At 42.7% G+C, this 24,061-nt stretch overlaps 1 protein-coding gene across 1 annotated transcript in view; it reads right to left on the minus strand.

Annotated features, from left to right (window-relative positions):
- Positions 1-16,175: 16,175 nt before the first annotated feature.
- The window catches only part of cyp26b1 (cytochrome P450, family 26, subfamily b, polypeptide 1), a 15,672-nt gene continuing 7,786 nt past the window's right edge, over positions 16,176-24,061 (minus strand). Inside the window, exons 2-6 of the mRNA XM_068728300.1 lie at positions 22,820-22,938; positions 22,429-22,585; positions 22,116-22,271; positions 20,321-20,602; positions 16,176-19,815 (exon numbers count right to left, since the gene is read on the minus strand). Of these exons, the coding sequence (XP_068584401.1) occupies positions 19,423-19,815; positions 20,321-20,602; positions 22,116-22,271; positions 22,429-22,585; positions 22,820-22,938 (1,107 nt within the window). The 3' untranslated portion in view covers positions 16,176-19,422. The remainder of the gene's footprint in view (positions 19,816-20,320; positions 20,603-22,115; positions 22,272-22,428; positions 22,586-22,819; positions 22,939-24,061) is intronic.

The raw sequence follows: 24,061 nt of genomic DNA on the forward strand, positions 1-24,061 counted from the left end.
GTAACCTGTTCGTCTTCAAAAAAAATGGGCCGTTTTTCTCTTAATTCACAGAATTTAGACAAACGTTGGGGAGGCGTGGCCTCTGGTTCATGTACTAACAACGCGCTCCGTCACAGAAGTGGGCCATAAACACGAAATATGTGGTTTGAAAAATGAGTCAAAATTGTCAATGAGCTATATATTAGCATTTAATATATGGGCTTGTGTGGAAGGATGCGTTGGGAAAATGTGCTCAAATTTGTGCATCAACAATGATGCTGTAATTGTGACTGGAAGTGTCAAAGTTTAAAACTCTTCCTATTCTCTGTTTCAGTGACATTGTTAGGTCTGCAGAGCACAGTGGAAGTATTGTTACTCTAAGTTCATTTATTATCTTGTTAGCCAGCAGGAGAAAGTCTGAGCTGTTGCCTTCTGATATTCGGCTGCCTCTAAATGCATTATACAGTGTGTGTGTGTGTGTGTGTGTGTGTGTGTGTGTGTGTGTGTGTGTGTGTGTGTGTGTTTACAGTGTGTGTACACTAACCAGTGACCTGTTCTCTGTCCAACGTGACCCGAGAATAAATATGTCTACTCCGTCTCGCTCTATCCCTCGTTGTTCCGACTCCCGCTTGACACAAACAAATAGACCTAATGAGCTATTTCAAAATAAAAGCCTCCCCTGTGTAAAATTGAAACCTCCTTGGACTTCATCGTCTGTCGGCGAAAGTTTCCGCTTTTCATCCAAACATGAAAGTGAGGAAATGGGTGCTTTACACTCGAGGGCGGTTGGAGCAGACATAGCTTAGAGATCGTTCAGACATTTCCGAAGCCACATTTGATTTGTCTTGCAGTGGAGCGTTTGTTGGGTCGTTCGTGCCACGACCACAAATGGATATATGTCTATATTAAGGGTGTAATTTCTTCTCCGTTCTCCACACGGCTCTGACTGAGATGTCCGGCGTGTTAGGACTCTTCATCACCAGGCGCACTGTTTGTTTAGGACGGCACGGCGACCATTTTGCTTGTTTCAAGACGTTTGCCTCTGATTAATAGAACTCTCTGTCCTCTAATTTAATCTTCTTCAAAACTTGTTTCCATATAAATCAGGTAGAAAAAATGTTAATGTGTCCGTGAGGACTTTTTTGGGGGGTTTAGAAAATTTGTTTTTCTAATTGGAAAAAGTTTATATTTTCATGGAAATGCCTGGATTGAGTTGTCTTAATTACATTTCCATGTGTTTCCTTTGATTTCTTCTCACCAAACGTCTCGTCTTTGATCGTTCTTTGTCCGCAACTTTCCACTTCATTGTTGGTCATCTCTTGGTCTTTCCAGTTGGTTTTTCCAGAGTTAAGGCCCGCTCAACCCAGAAAATGACAAGTTGTTCAACTACTAATCTCTATAAACAAGTTTCTGCATATGAAGGAAAAGCCTACAGGCAATGGGACAACATTGGGACAAAGTATTGATCAATTGCGCTTGAGCAGGCTTTTGGTTGCGTGCAGATAAAGAGTCCGAGTGGAGAGCGAAAAGATGTGGAATGCGTTGGGCGAAATGCAACTTTCGAAACCAATCAGCTATCCTCTGACGATGATTTAGCTTTTTTTATTAGCTCAAAAAAATCAAAAGCTAACTGTGTGTTTTGGCTCTTGTAGACTTAATCTCTGAACTCCAGCTTCATTCTCGCATCTCAAGTTGCTAATCGGACTGTAAGCAAAGACCGGGGCATGGAAGAGGAAGTCTATTCGCTAACCATTATTTGGATATTTGCCCCAAGAGGCTAAATCAGGACATGTAGCTGGCAAGCTAACCGCTAATATGCTGGCGGCCAGTAACATGCTAGCACTAGTCGGGCACAGCACCTTTCTATTTCCTCTAATAATTTAATTTAATAATAAAGTATCTAACAGAGTTCGCTGACAGTTTGGCGGGAAACTTATTAGCTTGGTGGCAAACGGCAAATCGGCAGCAAATTCGCTGATTGTGGCGATTATATTGAAATTATACATTTTTTTTCTTTCAATTTTCTATCTCCCATTGATTTCCTTCTTTCTCTCTTGCGCCGTGATTTATAAAAGGCTCCATTGTGAATAGTTGTTGACATTTTAATTTCATCAATTATGTTAATTTGCTTTTGGACACAAAGCAAATGTCCACCCAAGCTTAAGCCATGTCTTGCTTCCAGCAGTGTGTTTGTGTGTTCACGTGCACTTGCACATGTGTGTAATTGTATGTGCGCATATATTTATTTCCCCACAGTGTGTGTGTGTATGTGTGTGTGTGTGTGTGTGTGTGTGTGTGTGTGTGTGTGTGTGTGTGTGTGTGTGTGTGTGTATTCACGCATTACTCCCGTGTGTGTTTTTGCAAGGTAGTTATAGGATAATTGGGAATGGGCTCTGAATGCCAGTCTTAGGAAAATAGCCGGGAACGTCTCAGCTCCCGTGTGTGTGTGTGTGTGTGTGTGTGTGTGTGTGTGTGTGTGTGTGTGTGTGTGTGTGTGTGTGTGTGTGTGTGTGTGTGTGTGTGTGTGTGTGTGTGTTGGTTTTCTGGACAAGGAACTGGAAGCTGTCAGGTGGAGGGGATCGAATATCAGAATGCTGATTGGTGGTTTGTGTGTGTGTGTGTGTGTGTGTGTGTGTGTGTGTGTGTGTGTGTGTGTGTGTGTGTGGAGACTGAGGATAATTAACTTAATGGTCAAATGGCTCAGCTAAATCCTGTTAGTATCCCTGTGAAAATAGCACACAAACACACACTTGTTAGAAGCTGGGATGGAGTCGTCTGTCTTACTGTTTCCATTGAGAAAAAACTAAAACCACAAGAAAGAAGCCGGTGGCATCAACATTCCCGGTGGACCTCCAGCTTTCATCCCCGTCGTCATCATCATCCATCCTCTTATTGATTGCGTCCTCGCGTTTCTTCATTCAGCCGATTCTCTCGTGTTTCACTGCATTTTTAATTTGTTTAGAGACAAATGCGTGTGCACATTAGAAGATCGGTTCCTTATCGTAGCATATATTCAGAATTTTGTCGACTCAACATGACCGGTTTGGCGGAGGCCGTCCAGCCGCGACGCGGTAGTTCTGGTTTGATACACGAAAATGAGCCTATTGGCTTTTATTCCTCTGAAAATAAGCAAACCCCACGATGTAACGTAATGCAATCATGTGAGTCCAAACGGCGCGAAACACCGGTGACACAGACCACCGCGGCATCACAAGAACCGTGACAGTAGTGTGGCTCGGCCTTGTTGGTTTTTTTTTTTTCTTCCTTTCACACGTCTGGCAGATTTCAACGTAGAATGACGACGGTTGAGCCAAGTGAACATCTGAGATGTCCTGAAGTGGACACCGTGCACAGGATGTTAGCTAACTGCTCGGCCTTTCTCTGGCGCTGACGCTAGGCCAAACACAGTATTGGCCCCCGCTATAAGGGTTAGGGACATAAGATCACAAGATGAATAGACAGATTAAAACTGGGCTGAACTAGATTTTAAAAAAATGATTGTACGCTAAAATATGGCACTAAAAATCCTGTTGAAACAGTTGTGATGTGCTATTGTCTTTGGACGACTTCTTCTTATAATTTCAGAGATGTTTGTCAAACTGGAACAACCTTGGCTCTTTATGTTTATCGTTCCTCTTGTTCAATCTCTCTCTCTTTTTCTTTCTGCCTCTCTCTGTTTAGTTCTGGTTCAATGCGGGCCTCTGTTCTAACAGATGTGTCATTGGCCTCCTGTAACATTTAGCAAACTTCCTCCGTGTCTCACACACATACGTAAGCCCCTCCCGTCTCTCTCTCTCTCTCTCTCTCTCTCTCTCTCTCTCTCTCTCTCATCTTGTAATAATTAGCGCAAATTGGAAACTTGCGTCGTCAGGGTTCGCTCGAAGCTCGCAGCTTTCCAGCTTTCAGGTCGCGACCCCGTTCACGCTTTTAATGTTCTCCGTCAGTGTCATCCTACGTCTTCTGTCATTTCGTTAACTTTCACTTCCAGTGTGCTTTATTGCCGTGACGAACAACTAAAAAAAAAAAAAAAAAACAGCGCAAAAAAAATATCTGCGCCAGTCTTTCAAATTGTAAACAGATCCAGCTGGAAGCCGCGGTGACGGTGTGGCATCAGCAGCAACCCAGTGATTCAGTAACGTCACATTCAGGGAAACGACATCTAGACTGGGATCCAGGGAAGATGGTTCGTGCTCGGCTGATGCACTAAGCGGCACGTACAACATTTCTGGAAGATGATTTACCGACCTTACAACTTCCAAAGCCACTTAAAATCCCTCCACGTCTACGTATAATTATCCCCTCCAGTGCCTTTCCACCGCTATTCACCGCGTGATCAATCTTATCTCCGTAGTGTGCATCAGGCCACGCTTGGCCTCCGCATCTTTTTGAGACGCGCTCAGACTTGGCCACAGTCGTCGCCTCCCAGGCCTTCGCTGTTTTGCACAGTAGCCACCCAGGTGTCACAGTTACGCCGCGACGTACGTATTTCGGACTAAGACGACCTCAGTGGTTCGCCTTTTTACATTGGCCACTCACCGCGGCAACTAGCGCTTTGAAGCGCCTCCAAACGGCGGAGTCGCGGCTCCACATGAAGGCGCGTCGCTCACGGGGACGCGCGGAAGTTCTGAGGGAACTGGAAATGAGCCGCTGGATCTGGTTCGACAGCAAGCCGGCGCTCGTTGGAAGCACCTTGTCTGAAGGCGCCTGAAAAGTGACGGATCGCGCTGCAGTGTTTCCTGTGGAGCGCCGGAGCTCACCTCTGGAGACCTCTATGTCTGAGACCTAGAGACGTGTATGCAGTTAACATCATCAGCTTCACAGAGCTTTCTTTAATATACCGTATTCATGTTAAAAGGGATGCTTGTAGTAGTTGTGAACCTACAGATAATTACTCTCCAAGTCTGTGATTGACAGGTCACGACGTTGTCCGATCTGGGAATTGTCCATGTTTTCGTCTAAAAGCTTTAAACCCTTTCACGGTGTGTTTTCACTTAATGAAAGTTAATTGTAACATATTTGTCGCCTTAAATTGTCAGTGTTCAGAGGCTCCACCCTCTCGTGTCACCTCTGGTTGGAAAAAAAACCTCAAGATGGCGACGTCCTATATACAGACCGTGGACGTAAACTCCAGTCCAATGCATCAAAGTCCCACTGCTACACCAGAGGGCACACTAGCTGCACACTATACGTTGCACACGAGTCGTGAGGAATAGAATCATCCGATATGGACGCTATTTCTAGGGATATTGAAAGAAAGTGGTTCCTAAGCCTTCAGGGGACCATAATGCTAATTGTTGCCCTTGGAAAGTTGAACTGCCACATCTTACACTGTGTAACGAACGCATCTGGACGGATCAGCATCTCACTGCTACAACACATATTTGGCATGAAAGTCAATCATTAACGTCTGCTTTTCTACTGCGAAACATCAGAGTTCACGTTCAGTCGAGTGGATAGAAGCTCTGCTCCTCGCTCTCTCTCTCTCTCTCTCTCTGTCTTTGCTTCTCATTCCATCTTTGATTGCATCTTTTTGATTATTGTGGAAACGTTTAAGAGGTCTCACACACACACACACACACACACACACACACACACACAGAGAGAGTCTCTAGGGAAGGGACCACAGTCTTGTTTGTCTCTGTGCAGCGACAGGGAAGACGTGGAACGTACATTGTTTTCAAACCAGGCGCTCCCCGCAAATATCTCCCCCTCAGAGCTCGATGGGAGTGAGATGATGTATTTTAGGGTTGTGTGTGTGTGTGTGTGTGTGTGTGTGTGTGTGTGTGTGTGTGTGTGTGTGTGTGTGTGTGTGTGTTGGTAGGTGGGGGGGGGTTGTAGGAGGATTGCTTGGTTTTGGTCACGTCGGTGTGTTTACCAGCAGCACAAACCCTGTTTGTCTCATTATGGTCTCTGTTTTGTCTTTCTTTCAGACCCCCTCCTGTCTCGTTCTATCCGTTCCCCCTCTTTTACTTCTTTTATCTTTTATTCTTTTTTATTAGTCACAAATGTTTGCTGTTTCTAATATAGTCACACCCACCTGAACATTACCTGTGTGTGTGTGTGTGTGTGTGTGTGTGTGTGTGTGTGTGTGTGTGTGTGTGTGTGTGTGTGTGTGTGTGTGTGTGTGTGTGTGTGTGTGTGAGAGAGGGAGGGTGAGAAGGTATGGAAGGTAACAAAAAGTTTCAAACTAAATTTGTATCTTTTTTTCATTAACGACATTGCATGTTTGACGTCGTCACGGTTTCTGCTAAACGATGTCGGTGAAGAGAAAAATGTTGTCGAGGAACAAATGAGTTCATCGTTTTTTTTTGTTGCACCAATCACGCTGCAGCTTCTCTCCCCTTCCACACCGCTACTTTTGCATAAGTGGCCAGCCTGCAAAAAAAAAGAGTGATGACTTTTGGGAGAACACACTCCATGATGGATGTGCAATTTTGTGCGTATAAATCTCCCGTAAGTTTCCATTTGCACCGTATGTGTGTGTGTGTGTGTGTGTGTGTGTGTGTGTGTGTGTGTGTGTGTGTGTGTTTTGACTTTTTCTGCATGTGTCTGCATGCAGCTGTCTATCAGCGTGTGCTCCTATGATTTTCCCTGCATTTACGTATATGTGTGGATGTTTGACAAACAGCATATGTGTGTGTGTGTGTGTGTGTGTGTGTGTGTGTGTGTGTGTGTGTGTGTGTGTGTGTGTGTGTGTGTGTGTGTGTGTGTGTGTGTGTGTGTGTGTTCATCGTCCGCCAGCTTTCCAGCATGTTAAGCCCCCTCCAGTGTCTCGTGGCATCGGATGGACTTGAGCAGAGGTCTGGGACACAAACCAACATCCCAGTTGTTATATTTCAGACCGTCGTACCACCGCTGTGCTCCCCAGCCAATAATATGACAACAATCATATTTTAGCCCATCTTCTCCAAAACAAACAGGGAGAAGATCTGGGATTTTTGGGGATCTTTAAGGGGGGCAGGAGGCGTCGATTCTTCTGGGATTTGGTGACAGTAGGAACAAGAATTTATGAGATTTAAAAGGTTGGAAGAGAATTGCTGAAGCTCGGTTTGTTTCGTGGCATTTTTAAAAGAATGCTGGGTAGAATCTGAATATTTCAACGGCGTCTTAGGGCCATTGTAGGTCACGTTGAAAAAAATAAGGGGGGGGAGTAATATTCCGACAAAACACACACATATCTTCAAGATTAAAGTCTTACGGCAAAACGCAGATGCGGCCATGTTCCATACTGTCGCAGCTCCTCACTAACGGCGGCATCTTTGGTGTGATGACGTTCGTCCAACCTTGCAAAGAGAAGCAATGTGTGGCTTCCTTGATAAAGAAATAAAAAATGCAATTTTTCTGTCTTTTTTTTCTCGCTAATCTATGAGTTTTTTTAATTTAATTTTATTTTTTTAAGCTACAATGCCCCAATATACTGTCGCAGGATACATTATTACATTTTTTTCCTTTTTGTGTATTTTGTTTTTATTTCCTCTTTGTACTTATGCACTCCATTTAGTAGTCCAACCTGTTTATTATATCGGAGCAACTCACCACTCAAACCCCCTAAAACAGAGGACCAGCAGGTTTTTTTTCAGGCAGAACTGAATGATAATCAAAATTCAGATGCAGGTCTTTGTCATTGCTCAGTGCAAGCGTGATGATAAGTTCAGCTAACTGCAAAGTGACTGGAGTCTTACCCGTGCAACATGTTGCTTTTACGGACTAAAGAAACCAGATGTAACATGTCAATAACCAAGCTTTACAGCCAGGCTAGCTGGTCCCCACTGCTTCCAGTCGTTATGCTAAGCTAACCACTAGCTGGCATAGCATCATATTTAGCATACGGATACATGACAGTGGTATTGATCTTCTCACTTTTCTTTATAATAGACTTTCAAACCAAACAGAAATCACCCGCTCCGTTCCCACGTTCACCACTCTCTGAGAAAATGGTGCCTCAGCCGCACTATGGCAGCACTGTATTAGCTAATGGCTAAAGTACTTCCTCCTCATTACTGAGGCTATGATTCAAACTGTCTCTCCGTTCGGTTTGTGTTGGCACAAACACTATACAAGCAGCACAGACGCAGTGGAATGAATTATCGACATGAAGCTCAATGACGAGCTTTCAACGCTTGGCAGCATTAAGATCTTGACTGCTTGAAATCTACATTGATGAGAATCACCAGCTTCATGCATCAAAGAGCCCAAAAAATCATGTAAAAAAAAAATGTACTTGGCTCTTGTTAATTTACCTGGGCGGCCCGCCTGGATATTGGTACTAAATGGGAAATGTCGGGTTGCGTAAATGAAGTCTTCAAATGTCAGCGCATGTCACACTCGCATTTGATCACTTTGTTGCAACCTCAGGAGTATTTCCCTTCTTCCGTCTCACTTGCACAATTGGGTTACACAGTTGGGTCGTTTGCATGTTGCGTCTGAAAAGCGATAATCGGCATTTGCCCGAAACGTCCTCGATTGGCAGCATCCCTAACTTCCCCGATTGGACTGCAGCATTGGGCATTCCACTCGCCCCAAACACAGAGTTTACTTGCCCGGGGGAATTAACGTCGAGCCGTGCGGTAGGACTCAAAGTGTATTGGCTTGAGGGCCTTCGAAAAAGGTTCATTCACTGGTAGCAACTGTTGGATTTTGCTCATCCACATCCCAGCATGCAAAGCGCATCCGGCTGCAGCTTGTCATGTGTCAGATTGACGTAGGGTCACGTTCCCACCACAAGCGAACCGCCCCAGAATTCATGTTTTCAACAAACAACGTAGGTTTGAAAACTCACTTACTGCAACCCAAACGATGATATTCTCTTGACTTGAAGTAGCTTCTGACCAATGCTGTGTTAAGGTGGTATGATATCACTGGTTAGAACTCCTTCCTTTCTCAAAAGTCATTTGTCAGGTGGATCAGAACCCAAGTTGTATCCCTTTTTCCGTGCCCAGTGCATGCTGGGATAGGCCCCAGCTGCTCACCAGCTCTTTAAAGTACATTTTAAGTATGGGAAATGAACTCCTCACTTTGTTTCTTTTGCTTTTTTGTGTGTCTTCCTTCTGCTAATGAACAACAGTGCTGCTCTTCTCTTCCCTTTTTCATCTCTACATCTGTCCGTCTCTTTTTTCCCCCCTCCCGACTCCTCTATCTCTTTTTCCTTCCTCCCCTCCGTGTCTTGTTCTCTTTTCCATAATAATTAGCTCCCCTCCAGTCCCGACTTCAAACCCTGTGGTCGGAAATCTGCATTCCGAGGATGGAGAGAGGCTGAGGAAGACGAGGGGTAGAAGGAGAGAGAGAGAGAGAGTTGGACAGAGGGAGGGCAGCCGGCTGAAAGAAGCCATTGTTCCTTCATAAAAAGCAGATAAGAGCCCAAGAACTTGAGGGCAAGTGTAGTCAAAATAGTCAGTGTGTGTGTGCATGATGGCACCGATAAAGAAATGGAGTTTTCTTCAACAATTTAGATGTTAATGGAGTGATAGAGGAGGTTCACTGGCAGGGCCAAGGCACAAATCTGATGCACACCTTCCTCATCATCTTCCCTTCCTTGCTCTCTCCACCTTTCTTTCATTTCTCCTCTCTGCTTCTTCCTTCCATCCCGTTATATTTGTTTCTTTCCTTCTCTACCTTTAGCAATCCTACTGTTTTCTTTTGTCATTTCTGTGCTTCCCCACTTTTTATCTACTTCTAGCAATCCCTTTGATTGAACAGAGCCGCCGTCGTCGTCGTCCCCGGTGATAAGTGGCCGGTAAAATTACATGAAGTCCAGATTTCCCTTATTAATCAGCTCTATTGATCTTGGATCAATTTGACTCTCCTCTTGTGGTTTGGGTTAAAGGTTGTGAGGAAAAGCACTAAGATGGAGAGATCATGTTTCTTCCGTGTCACGGTGTCGTCATTGAGACTATTTCATCCACCAGGAAAATAAGGTTCTTGAGATAATCTGATTTATTGTGGCATGAAATGAAGAGATAATGCAAAAATATCTGCAAAAAATTTGAACAAAAATATACCAGAGTTCAGGATACGCTGCTATGTAGACATGTGTAAGTAGATACGAAGAAGCTGTACACATATAGTGTACTGTACCAACACACAGACCTTCAGTGATCAATGGAATGATGCCATAGACTCCCTGAACCTGATACTGACTTCATTACCACACATCAATAATTCATAATCAGTTTTTTTCTGAGGTTAAAACTCTTTTTTTCAGGTCCAGTTTCTAACTTAATAAAACACACTGCATGTTAGTTTATTTCAAGATTTTATCATCTATTTATATTTATTTTTAAAACATTGTTCTTAATCAAACCAACAGATGACTTTCACCCAGCAGGACACTGTTCATGTCCCGAGTGAAACCAAAAGTCAACATTAATTGTATTTAAATGTATTTAAACTTAAATAACGTAACAAATGTTCTTATTTCTACCTAAACAAGAAGCTTTGTTGCCTAAACATAACCAAGATTTTAATTTTTTTTGCATTAACCACATGTTTGTATCTTCGACTGTAATCGGGGGGGAGGGGGGATCGTTCGCTGTAAACTTAATGAAGAATGCAATTCAGTCGTATATGAACGTCATTTTTGCAGAAGACATGATGAATAGTGAGCTTTCTACTCACAGTACATGTCAGGTCATGTGGGTTTCACATCAAAGGATGAGCACTTCTTGGATTCACTCCAGTCACAGTGTGAGTTCATTTTCTTTTATATGGTGTTCTAGCACATCTATGTTTTTCAGGACCGATGTGAATTTTTGACTTTTGGGGTTACGGGTAGAAGTGAGGACTGTGAATAGACATGAAGTTGTGATGGTTGGGGGGGCGAAAAAACACGTTTTTTATCACTGTAGGTCCTCCCAAGTATAGCAATACAAACACAAGCATGTGTTTTGAGTGCGTCTGTGCTTGTGCCTTGAACTCAGGTTGACTCCTGCACCTGCTGGGCTTCAGACGCATCATTATGAGTTCACCTGAAGTTCACGAACCCGACGCGAACACACCTGTGGTATTCACACAGTTTATGATCTTATCTTCCCGTCATCACCCACGCCTCTTTGTCGTTTCGATTTTTGTTGTTCTGGGATGTCATCAAATGCGGCATCCTGTTCTTCCCCCCCGACACACCCTCTTGTTTTTCTCTTACTCTAACTTTTAGGTTTCTTTTTCTTTATTGTGCCAATTATGTTACGCAACAGTTTCTTCCACTGTCTTCCAATTGTCAACGAGTTACGCCTTTTCTCTCACTTTCTTTTCTTTCGTCTACTGGAAAAGAAGTACTAAATAAACATGGGAGTTTGAACAGAAAGCCACTTTGGAGTCAAAGCAAAAGTAACTCAACATGTGTTGCCAATTTCATATCAACCGTTTGGGGGACTTCTAGGTGTCAATGACTGGGAGAAAACCCTTCTTTTGATCACTTTCAGCCGGGCAAAGGCTCTAATGATGGCGATATTGGTCAGTCGGTTGATAGGTCGTTCTTCCCGTCAGTCCAGTGATTTTGTGACTGAAATATTTAAATTATTGTTGGCTAAATTACCATGAAATTCAGCAAGAACATGTATGGCCTGCCAGCAGGTTGACATGTGTGGTTCAAGGTGACGTTTCTTGGGACTATCCGGTGGATAATCCTTATATTTGCTGTCGTTGGCGATTCTGTGACTTTTCGTATTGCGCCATCGCAAGGTCCAAATTAAACATTTTCCAAAACCTTCAAAACTAATGAAACCCCTTTTAGTCTCAGCTTTGTACTTAACGGAAATTGGCATATGTTAGCTAACGAGCTAAACTAGGATGTAATAATGATACAAATTGAAGTAACCACTGATGAAGTTAAACCGACGACAAACAATTTTCCGACGACATATTTCTATCGTCTCTTTAACTAATTCTTTCACATATTTTGTTCACCAAACACTAGATTTGATGTCATAATATCCCACCACGCCTATTATTACATGAAATGGTCATTTCTTCTCATTTGACATTTCTGGAAGAACTGGTAATATCCAGATTTCAAGCAGCAGAATTAATCAGACAATGTGTTTCACTCGTGTGTGTATCTGGCGGTGCTCAGACTGTGGAGTGATGGATCGACGGACGGACGGATGGACGGAGGGTGCAGCCTTCTCAGATGGAAACTCCTGGAACAAAACATGACACGAATCAACTCGAAAGTCCTTGACATGCAAGATGTTGGACACGGCTTCGTGTTTTTGATGTGACTAAGAAGGCAAAGGTCCAAATACCTTCCGTCTCTGCTCATTGGCTGTGATATCGATTGCGAAAAGGAGTGTCAGCTGGTTGGTAAAAGCTAAAAAGTTTCCTAGAACAGTTTCGCCGTCACTGGGTTTGTCGTGCGTGTTTTCTTTGTGTGAAGTTCGTATTTCATAAACTGCGGCCGGATCTATATACAGTGATATGAAGAGATATCACACCAGGAGCAGTTCACACATGTTTGACAGGCCCCCCCCCCCGAACGCAGGGAAACCCCGCGATGCCGCAATGAGGAAGATCACACACCTTTCGTGCATACCGAAACAGGCGGTGGTTTACCAACAGATGCTTCTGCCTTTCCTGGAAAATACTGACACTTGTACGAGGACGCGCCTGCAGGCGAAGCCATAAGCAGACATTGACAGGAGCAAATGAAGTGCATGCACACACATGACTGCATTTTTCAGTGCAGTTTTGGCACCACACTGTCCCCAAACACTCAATCATCCGCGCTTTGATTTTGAAGTGTAATTACTTTCTGTTCTTTGATGCACCGGTTCATGTGTGATTGACATTTCCTCGCTACGTTCTGGCAGCTCGGTGCCACCGGTGTCTGCCGCTTCCTGTTGCCGACGTTTCTCTCTTTCTGATGAAAAAGAACTCGGGCTCTCTTACGGGAAACGGTGTTTGCGTTGAGATTTCATGATTCCATGCCCCGGGTTCCATGTAAAATATTATTTAGCAAAGTTCAATTGTAGCTTCATCAAATCGGGAAATAATTGTCCCTGTGAACACGGGCGTCTCTGCATCATCACAGGGCACTAACTTTCCAAACATAATGGCCTCAACAGAACCAGTAACTCCGGTTATAACCAAGCTAAGAAGTGTTACAGAGAAAAGGTAAATGCTTTCATCTTCACATTTAAAATTTAGAAACTTCGGATTAAATCAGTTCTGCATGAAGTTTGTGACGAACCCCATCTCCACATCATCCTGTCCTGAGATGGACCGTCACACTTTGTCTCCCACAGCAGTCTGATTCTGTTGACTCAGTCTGCGTGCTGACTGGTGATTGTCTGCTCTCATGACCTCTTGTGACTACAGCTGAGGGATCAGCTGTGTGCCTCTGCATCCAGACCGGTGGATAATAGCAATGTGTAATCCTCCAGAAGAGATGACAGTCACAGCTGAGAGGAACTCTCTGCTTTCTCCACATCTCTTTGTTTTCTTCCTTTGGTTTTTCTTGCCGTCAATCTAAAAAAAAAAAATGACGGCACTAGTTGTTTGTTCCATTTTTCAGACAATTTACCTCTTGTTGTTGTGTAGAAAATGCAGTTGCATCTCGGAGACGACCGCTTTCTTGTTCCCATAAATTGCTACAACCGCAGTGGCTAGTGAGACTTTATCCTGAATTTTGCCTGGTTTTGGTATATGAAGAAAGTGATGTGCTTGAGAAGGAGGATAGAACGAAAATGTAAACCATAAAAGTATGCTTTTGATTTCTTAAAGCACATTTACACAACAGATGTGAAAGCCCTGGATATATATATATATAGATATATAGATATATATATCTATATATATCTATATATATAGATATATATATATATATGGATGTACACTGAAAGAGTTAAGAGTGGATCACAGAACTTCATTCATGAAAACCACCAGATCACGTCCACACATACAAACACACTCTTTCTCTCTTGGTTCCCTTGAAGTGGTTCATCTTGGAGTACTTAGTGTTGCAAACGGTCTCTCCTGGCGGCAAAACTATAAACAAACAGAATAGAACTCCTTTTTCTTCCCACAAGCTGTGTGTATGTGTGTGTTTGTTTGTGTGTGTGTGTGTGTGTGTGTGTGTGTGTGTGTGTGTGTGTGTGTGTGTGTGTGTGTGTGTGTGTGTGTGTGTGTGTGTGTGTGTGTGTGTGTGTTTGGGTCTAAATTGTTAAGCCAGTGTTTCTTTCAGCCATCTTTTATATTCATGTCATGTGTGAATATTTGTCTATGTAATCAATTATGCCCCAAATGACCCATGTGCGTTTGTGTGTATTTCTTTACTTGTGTGTGTGTGTGTGTGTGTGTGTGTGTGTGTGTGTGTGTGTGTGTGTGGGCACGCACACTCTCAAACCCTCTCTTTGAAGTGTGTGTAGATTATTTTTCATTTTTACATCTGTGCTCATTGTAATAGCTTTCTCTCTTCCTCTGTCTTCCATCAAGCCAGAGGAAAACTCCCTGCGAACATCAGAGCCGCTTTCTTCTTGATGTTCACAAACTGCACTGATCTGCTAACCGAGAAACAAAAGCAGATACGCAGGCATTGAGACGTCAGTCAGTCACCGTGCTGACAGTCCAAACCACACCACTAGTTTCAGTGTGTGCCGCCCCCCCCCCCACATGACGCGTCTCTGTCCTGTTGTTGTAACCACTTATGATACGTGAGGCAGCCGTCATGGGCTCGCAAACGCAAAGTTATCGGCAGTGTAAGGTTAATGTAAGGTTTTTTTCTGTGGTGGCTTTTCTGATGCACCTGTCCTCAAAAGTTCAGAAGGGTAAGCTTTGAAACAATACTTCTGGGATTACTGTGTAATGTATCCATTCAGTCTGTGCTACGCATTCATAGTAGCCTTTACGCTAAAGCTTTAGGGCAGCGGTGTCAAACTATAGGCCCGCGGGCCGCAAATACTTCCCGTGGGATTGTGCAAACGCACCCTTGAAAGGATTTTAAGTTTTGAACTTTTGTTTGATATTTGTCTTTGCTATTTTCTTTAAAAGTTTGATCTTTGATAGAATAATGTGGGTATGTTAACCCTAAACTAAAAGGATTTAAGTTATAACAACAGAAATGTGCTTAAATATATGTTTACATTTATTTAACTGCATATACAATATTTTTATTTACTTGAATAAACAATAATCAAATGCAGAGACAGTTATTTTCCAATATGCTAGGAGTAGTTACATTTACACAGTCTTAAATTTACAACCGGCCCTTTGAGGGAAACCGTAATGCTTTCCCAGAGTGAAAATGAGTTTGACACCCCTGCTTTAGGGGCTTTGGATCAAAGTATCCACATGATTTATAGGATGTTGCGCGTCTACACTTGGTTTTAGTACATGTTTTTATCTGTCAGTCTTCCTTGGCATTGTGTGCATTTCGGACCTTTTAAGGAGGTTTTTATGATCTTTGTGTTATAAAAATGGAAAGAATGGTGCGTCTCTGCAGCATTTACTGCTCTTAACAGTTTATCTAAGATGATGGAATGCACCTGGTCTCACTTGTTCCCCATCCACAACTTTCCCGACCGCTCTGATTTACATGTTAGTGCTTTCAGTGCTCCGAGCTCTCGTTAGCATACAGACTGCGCGCCATCTGTTCGATTTGCATGCTGGACGTGCTTTTTGCACATACTTTTTGTGGTTTATAAAAACACCGTCACACTTTAGAGTTTACGCATCAAATCCAGAAAGAAATGAAAAAATGACCCGTTGTTTGTTTTTTTTTTGTTTCGTCCTCATTGCTACCAGGAGGAAACTTCGCTGCTGGGACTGGGGGAGCTGTGGCCTTCACTTAGCGGTTAGCTTTAGCAACTAGCATTCAGCCAGGCAGCAAAAGAAAGTTTGGTGATTTGGTAGTCTCGCAGGATCAGACTCCTGGCAATGCGGTTTGCACTGACTAAATCTTTAACCAATTGATGTAGATTGTTTAGAGGTGAAACTCTGCCCTCCATTTGTTGGCCCATGTGGCCACATCTTACTCTTTGCACCTTTTTATGACCATATTGTGTTTTCACTTAATAAATACAGACTCATGTATACTCAATACATGAGCGGTAATGCTGAATGTAGAACATATGTCGCTATTGGTAAAGCCTCATAGTGTAAAAGTAGGATGAACAGAAATTTTTACTACTTGAAATGTTTCATACATTAAAAAACATAAATGCATTTTTCTAAGTACAAAATTCAGTATTCCGATATCTTTTTACTTTATAGTTTATTACAGGAGTACATTTAACAATCACGGTAACAAAAAGAAAAGGAGGAAAGTAGACCAAGACATTCATATTTAAACTAAAGGAACATTTTTTTTTCCTGTAAAAAGAAATACAAATATTATGTACAGAATGACATAAGACAGGTTCAGAGAAACCAACAGGTGAGAGGAAGGGAAGTGTAGTCGCATGGCACTTAAAAAATAGACATACCTCGCAAGTGCTTTCTGTTTTCCATAATTAATATCAAATAAAATGCAGTGATAATAAGTCTGAATAACAAAACAAATAATAATTATTACAGTAATCAAATCAACAATATTAACATTTTAAACACTGTTTACAATATAACTGAAATACATAACATTCTAAATACATCCAATATTTATCAAAGACCTTCTCATTTAGGCTAAAAACTCTAAATCTGTAATAGAATAAAAAATAGCATTTCAAATATCTTATAACAACAATATTAATCGTACAATAACATTAATATTAGGTTATTAGTAGACGTAGATAGCTGATTTTCCCCATGGCTTGCTAAAGAAAGGAATATTGTACAAATTAATATACACTATCTATTAATGCTATTTTTGCTTTCATGAAATGCAAATATTTTAATCAGCTAAATTATATATATACATATATATATATATATGTGTGTATATATATATATATATATATATATATATATATATAAAGGGAAAGAAATAGCAAATCTCACTCAATACAAACTATAGCAATCTAGAACTCTCAATTAGAAAATGTACACAAGAAAAGCAGCAAAATAATTCAATTTTTATATTTTTTATCATGAAGAAATCAGTGGTGTGGTTGGTAGAAAGAGTGAGCAATGTCTAGAACAGGCAGGATCCATCTGGAATGCTATTGGATCATCCAATAAGAAAAGCCCTGCCCTCCCCTGAAAACCCATCGGTCCTTCTCTCTCTCTCTCTCTCTCGAGCTTCGGTGTAGAACTCAGAATTCTATCGAGGGATTCTAGAATGTCCAAGAGTTCCGCTAGCAAGTCCCAGAGGTTCCGTCGCAGAAGCTGATCATATATGTGATATAAGAACAAAGTCTGACTCCAATTATGGAACACGCAAAGCTCTGAGAGTTCTGATTGTGCAATCACCTCAAACAATAAATCTCTTATAGCTAAAAAAAAAAAACAACCCATGGAATTAAATTTTGTTTTGCATTTTTAGCGTTGATTGGAGGAGCAGCAAGACGAAATGTCACCTTCTACACGCAACTCAAAATGTCTGCCCCAAGGAGACGGGAAAACAAAAACACAATTAAAACGAAACACAGAACGACAAAGCAACACTCAAGCAGCATGTATGTAGGTCTTCTCCTCTCCACCTCCACCTCATCCCTCTGTCTCTCCTCCTCCTCCTCCAGCTCAGGAAGTCTCGCCGCTTTGTGAGAACGAGTCCTTTATCGCATCCTCGTTGCGGGATAAAGTCACCGTCCCAGAGGGTACAATCTCAATGCAACTTAAAAGTGTAGTTTATGTATCAAAGCACAGGTTCAGAGAGTTTACGAAGCAGATCTGGACCTCACTGCTTATTGACTTTGATTTTAGTGACATACCTATTGTGGTGCCAATTGCGATTTCATGTTGCTTGATTCTGCTTGCACCATCAGAATTGCTTCCTTGGTGGGAGGGCAAAATGGTTGCAGAAGGTAATGGTAATAAGTCAAGTGGTTAGTCAAGAGTTATTGGAAACCCCTGATATCCTCTTGTTTATGTGGTCTGACGGCAAAGTTATTTACAGATTTCCAAAAAGAAGTAATCGGTCCAACTCTGAAACTACAACAGCGAGTACATTATTTACGTGCAGTCAGTCAGAGTTAAACATCAAAAAAGCGAAGGCTTATTCATTATCCACCACAATGTCTACTCTGCACCTGAGTTCACACATCATTACGATTACTGTGATTTGTTATAAATATGGGCATTTTGAGTCAATGCATATGGGCAATCATTGGGTAGCAGAGACGGAAGAAGAGAGTGTCGAAATTTTCACTGGAGATAAGAAACAGTAAAACGCGGTGGGATGGCATTGCTTCTAAATAGTATTTGTGAACTGAAGCTTATTTTACTGTATGATACATAAATGGAAGCAATATGTATGCGGATTATAAATTGTAGAGGCAGGTTTGTGAAAAATATTACCGGAAAGGAAGGAGGTTTTAAGAAATTGAACAAATTGCCCATTTACATCAATTCAAAATGTTACGTGGTCCACCCGTTATGCAGCCAGTATATCTTCCCCATCTCTCATTTTTCAGCCCTTTTCTTCACTGCCCAAAATTAAATTTGACCTCAAATAGCAGTAGATATTGAAGCCAAATATTTACTGCATTATATTACAGAAATGGTGCAGAGCCAATCTTAGAAGCTCAGCAACGCAGTTCACCTGTGACACAACCTGCTTCCCAATGTGCTCTGATCCTGTTGATTGCATTTGTAAACTTATACGTAAACAATTGAAAACGAATGAAAATCTTGATGAGCCTTTTTTTGATGGAAAACACAATGCCACCACTGTTGTATGTCATTCTTTCAAATCTTTCTCAAATAAGCAGAAAACATGAGTTAAATCTGGGATGGGATGGGAAAAATTCAGGCTCAAAATTCATCAAATTTGACCGGAAAATCTAGAACTATCAGTCTATATATCCATCTCTTTTACCCTGCTATACAACTGAAATGGTTCACTGCATTTGATTAAGCACAAGCAAAATGCTAAAATATCATATTCTTTCATCCTATACCCTGTTTCATCCATCGCGCCTTCCTTCCTCAACCGTCTTTACTTTTACTTTTCAAATTTCAACACTTCATTTCACCAAAAAGTACCACCATACTTCTCTTTCTCCCATTGTGCACTACCCACCATTCTCTTTCAAATTATATTACATAGCTTTTTTTTGTACATACACTTTGTTTTGTATATTTCTTTAAAAAAAAAAATACACGGAATAGAGCATAATTAAGAACTTTTTTTGGCAGCTTCTTCCTTTCTCAGAGGAAAGTCCCGATCATGATCAGGTGTAACAAGAAATGAAGACTTCTGCTTTTCTTTTTAGTCTGAAAAGGAACCTCCAACTTGGCAGAGCAAAGGTGGAGAAGAAAAAATAACTCTGAAATTCTTTCTTTCCTTCCTTCAATCTTCTCCCTCAAGACTTCTTCGATCACTCACCCCTCCCCTACTCGTCAACTCTCTGCCCTTCAAACAGTCGCTCCCAGCAACTCTTCCGACTTGGCCATGATCTCGTTCTGGTTGGAGTCCAAGCCGTAGAACTTCACCTTCAGCCCGTCGACGGGGTGGACCACTGGTACCGTGACCACGCGGGGGAACTGCCGGGTGGCCAGCTCGAAGCGGCTGGTGCTGGCCAGCTCAATAGCTAGGATGCGAAGGAAGAGGGTGGCGAGCTGCTTGCCCAGGCAGGACCGGACACCGCCGCCGAAGGGCAAGTAGTGGAAGCGCCCCTCTTTGTCTTCTCCCCGCTCCTGGCTGAAGCGGTCGGGGTCGAAGGCGTCCACATCCTTGAAGACGGCTGAGGTGTCGTGGGTGTCACGAATGCTGTACATCACGCTCCAGCCCTTTGGGATCTGCACTCCCTGGAGAAAGAAAGACAGAGAAATGGAGCCAGTGAGAAGATCTGTATGGTTGCAATTTAGAGATTATGTACTTTGCACAAACTCTGGTTCCAGTTCTTGTAACTCATACAAGCTATGAATAAGGGGATGTGAGAATCAGTTGTGATGGCACTTTGTCCTTCTTAAATGTGCCCTTAAAACCTTGTGTTTTGGGGTAGTTTCCTGTAGATTTCCTATAGATTTCAAAGCTGCTCTTCTTCATTCTTTATAAGTCCTTCATAAAGATCTTAGAAGACTATGTTCTAGCTTCTAATAAACCATTCATTTGAAATAAGATGGCTTTTTTATTCTTTTTAGTCTTTGTTGTTAATTTGACAGAAATTCCAAAGATGCTGGATGTGAAGATGAATGTGCCATTTGGAAAGACTTCCATCAACTGACGTGTGATGAGAATGGCCAAGATATTAAAGAAATATTAGATCGTGAAGTGGTATTCAGTCGGGAACTATTCCTTCAGGCTACTCACGTCAAGTTCGAAGGTCTGCATGGCGGTTCTGTAGGCCCCCGAGACGGGCGTAAAGAGTCTCAGCACCTCCTTGATGACGCAGTCCAGGTACTTGAGGCTCACGATGGTGTCCAGCCTCAGCTCTCCTGGCATAAGGCAACCATTGTGGAGGAGACCCCTGGCTCTCAGCTCCTCCCTCAGGCGCTCCAGGACGGCAGGGTGGCGGAGGAGCTGCATGATGAGTGAGGTGCTGGCACTGGCCGTGGTGGCGAAAGCAGCGAAGATCAGCTCAATAGTCGACTCCTGTGGGGGACGACAGAGAGGGGAGATGGTGTGTCAGCGCGCTGGTTCCTCAAACCTTTTTTGGCTCGTGTTGAGCAGTGCCTACTTATGAGCCCTCGTCACAAGTTCACCGAGTGAACGCCGAGTGCAGAACTGTTCTGAGGGCGTTTCAGTTGCTTTGTCTTTACTTTGTGAGCATGCCAGGTGGTTTCTGCCTCAGCTACTGATGGGCTAATGGCTTGTTACTTGAACGAAGGGTCCGGAGAGTGGAAATATAGATGGTAGACTTATGTGCTGAAGGGTGGACATTAGCCAAATGCCCAAACATAGCCACCGTTAATGTTTTTAAGGTGGTAGTGATACAGAATTCAACATTTATGCCTGAAGAAAACTGATTTTTCTCACCCAGCGCGTTGTAGGGTCGTCAGTGTCAGTTTGATTCATTTTCAAAATGTGAAATCTATTTTTGCTTTGTCATTATTAAGCCAAATTGTGAGCAAAGCTTGCTTTGGGCTCAAAGCCACCACCCCACACCTCAATCTTGCCGATCCATAATAAAAGCATGTTGTTTTTAATTCCTGAAAAGTAGCCTGTTTGGAAATATGAAGTTCAAATCCAATAACAACATTCAGCACGCCGCGCCGAGCCCATTATTCAGGTAGTGGAATAAATAACGCCGAGGCTGGGCAGCACGACTCCTATTATAAACCTCTCATCTGCCATCATCTGTGTCAAAACACATTTCTGCCTCACCCGACGTCTGTGTGTGTGTGTGTGTGTGTGTGTGTGTGTGTGTGTGTGTGTGTGTGTGTGTGTGTGTGTGTGTTATATATGCGTGCGTCAGAAAACTGCAGGAGAGTGCTTCAGCCTGGGCCTCTGCGACAGGGGCTCCCCAGTTCACTTTGTGTGTGTATTTATATACTGTATGTGTGTGTGTGTGTGTGAGAGTGTGTGTGCGTACAGGAGGCCTCTTTCAGACCCCTAGCAGGGGGAGTGTTGACTTATTTTTGGCCCTGGACGTAACCCAGAAACCACAGAGAGCGAGAGAGAGAGAGAGAGAGAGAGAGTTGAGTTTCCACAGAATTCCTCAGAATTACTTTAATAGGTAAATAGAGGGTGTGCCTGTCCATGACTGTGTGTGTTACTGGCTGCCTATGGGCATCAGCTTAGCATCCCTGCAGTCATATTTTACATACAGATGTGTATCATAAGTCACTTTCATTGCTTTTGATGTCAAGATGATTTGTTGGAGAAATTACAATAATTGTCGATGTGTGTGTGTGTGTGTGTGTGTGTGTGTGTGTGTTCAGTCAACGAACACAGGTTCCATTTTGGCAGCACTTTACTAGATAAACAGCGAGCGTGTTCATTACGCGTGACTTAGTGCTTGTTTGAACACATGCGCATCAGAGCTGGCGTGTTAATGCTCCTATGTGTGATTGGGGGGGGGGGGAGCTTCGTGTGCGCCTGGCTTCTCTCCAGCATGCGTTTCCACACCTCTTCCTCAGGTGATTTCCGTGCGCCGGCGCGTTACCTTCAGTTCCTGCATGGTGAGCTCGGTGCCGTTCTCTTTGGCGCTCTCCATCAGGACGTCCAGCGCGTCGCTGTAGTCCTTCCCCTGGGAGCACAACGGCTTCTCCCTGATGGCCTTCTCTATGCTTTTCTGCAGGGTGTCTCGTGCACGGATGCCCTGTAAACGCACGCAAAGCAAAAGTTTACACCAGATACCGAGATGTCTCTTCAAGGAACCCCATTGCGACTTTGCATGAAGGGAATAGTTTTGTTTTGGGCTAAAATGATGTGACAAAAACACGGAGCAAATTCAAAAAGAAGACGTCAACACGTACCTTCCTGTAGCCGCTAAACGGCAGGTCTATAGGCAGGCTGAACAGGTTGTCAACAAAGTCCTGGAAGGTTGCGAACAGATGCCTCATCTCCTCCTCCGACACCCTGAATCCCAGCAGCACCCTCACCGCCATGGTGAAGGACAACCTCTGGCTCTCCCTGCGGGAAAAAAAACAACCAATCAGGACCTCGGTCACATCCGTAGATCCTCACTTGTTTCCACCGTCATGATGAGGCGTCTATCCACTGTATCTATGCTTCAATGTGTAGTAGTGATGTTTCTTTCTGCAGAGATAGTAGAATATCTCGACCCACTATGATGACATTTATACCAGCAGTGAGGACATGTCTTTCTCTTGTGGGTCCCTTTCCACGCTAGGACTCCCACCATACCTGTAGACGTTGATGGGCTCAGGGTTGGAGCTCCACACTCGGAGACTCTCCTGGATGACCTGCTGGATTTTCGGGAGGTAGGACTCCAAAGCCTCGTGGCTGAAGACTTTGGCAAACACCTGGAGAGACAGAGATACAGGTATGTTCACGACACGTACTGTACAGACAGATAAAGATCACCCGGGATTTTGCACTAGATGCTCATAAATTGTACGACTTGGCACACAGACAGAGAATTTCTTTTGAACAAGTGCAAGTCCAAGCAGAGGACAAAAGACAGTGTAATCCTCCTCCCTCTTATAAGTACAGTAAGTACAAACACCACAATGTCTTTATGAAAACTCTGAGCGTAATAAATCCTGACTGACAGGGTGTGTGAACAGATGGCAGGAAGGACAGGTTTATTCTGCTGTATTATGTATGTTTATTAACACGTTCACCGCTCCTACAAATTCAATCCAATCGTAACCGATTTCAGTAGAAAGTATACCTGTGTGTGTGTATATATATATATATATATATATATATATATATATATATATATACATATATGTGTATATATATATATATATATATATATATATATGGATAACAATGTTGGTGTGTCGGTTGGTCAGTCCATCCCATTGACCAAGACTGAAATATCTCAATAACTATCTTATGGTTATTGAGGATAAATCTTTCAGACTTTGGTGATTCCATGTCTTTCATCTACTGCCACCATGATCCACCATGAGGTTGATGTTTTTTTGTTTTTTTTTTAAGTGACAGGTATTTGATGGATTGCCATTGCCTTGTGATTGCCAGGTTGCTACCACGCAGTTGTCCGGTCTGCGTTTAAGAGAACTTAAACTCTTTCACAGTGTGATTTGAATTCATGAATGTTAGTTGTAGCATTTGGTCGTCTCGTTCAGCGATCGGTTGGTTGCAAAAAAAAAAACAAGATGGCGACTGCCAAAATGCCGAACTCAAGGCTTCAAAAACCGTAGTCCGCAAACCAATGAGACATCACGCCGACTACGTGCATTTCTTATACACGGTCTATGGCTTTAACTCAATGGTTGCAACTCATTTGACGTTTTGCACAGTTCCTAATGTTCCCCTCCGTTCTCTCTGCTGTCACATCTCTACAACATTTTCTGTCCATTAATCCCTTTCGTCTCTCTTTTGAATTATACCAAGACTTTCCATCGTATGTTCATTCTTATTAATTTTCTGTTGATGCCCGTTCCACATGCATCT

Source organism: Cebidichthys violaceus, unplaced genomic scaffold (genome assembly GCF_023349555.1).
Source record: "Cebidichthys violaceus isolate CVI_PGR_0920_01 unplaced genomic scaffold, fCebVio1.0.p SCAF_41, whole genome shotgun sequence".
NCBI lineage: Eukaryota > Metazoa > Chordata > Actinopteri > Perciformes > Stichaeidae > Cebidichthys > Cebidichthys violaceus.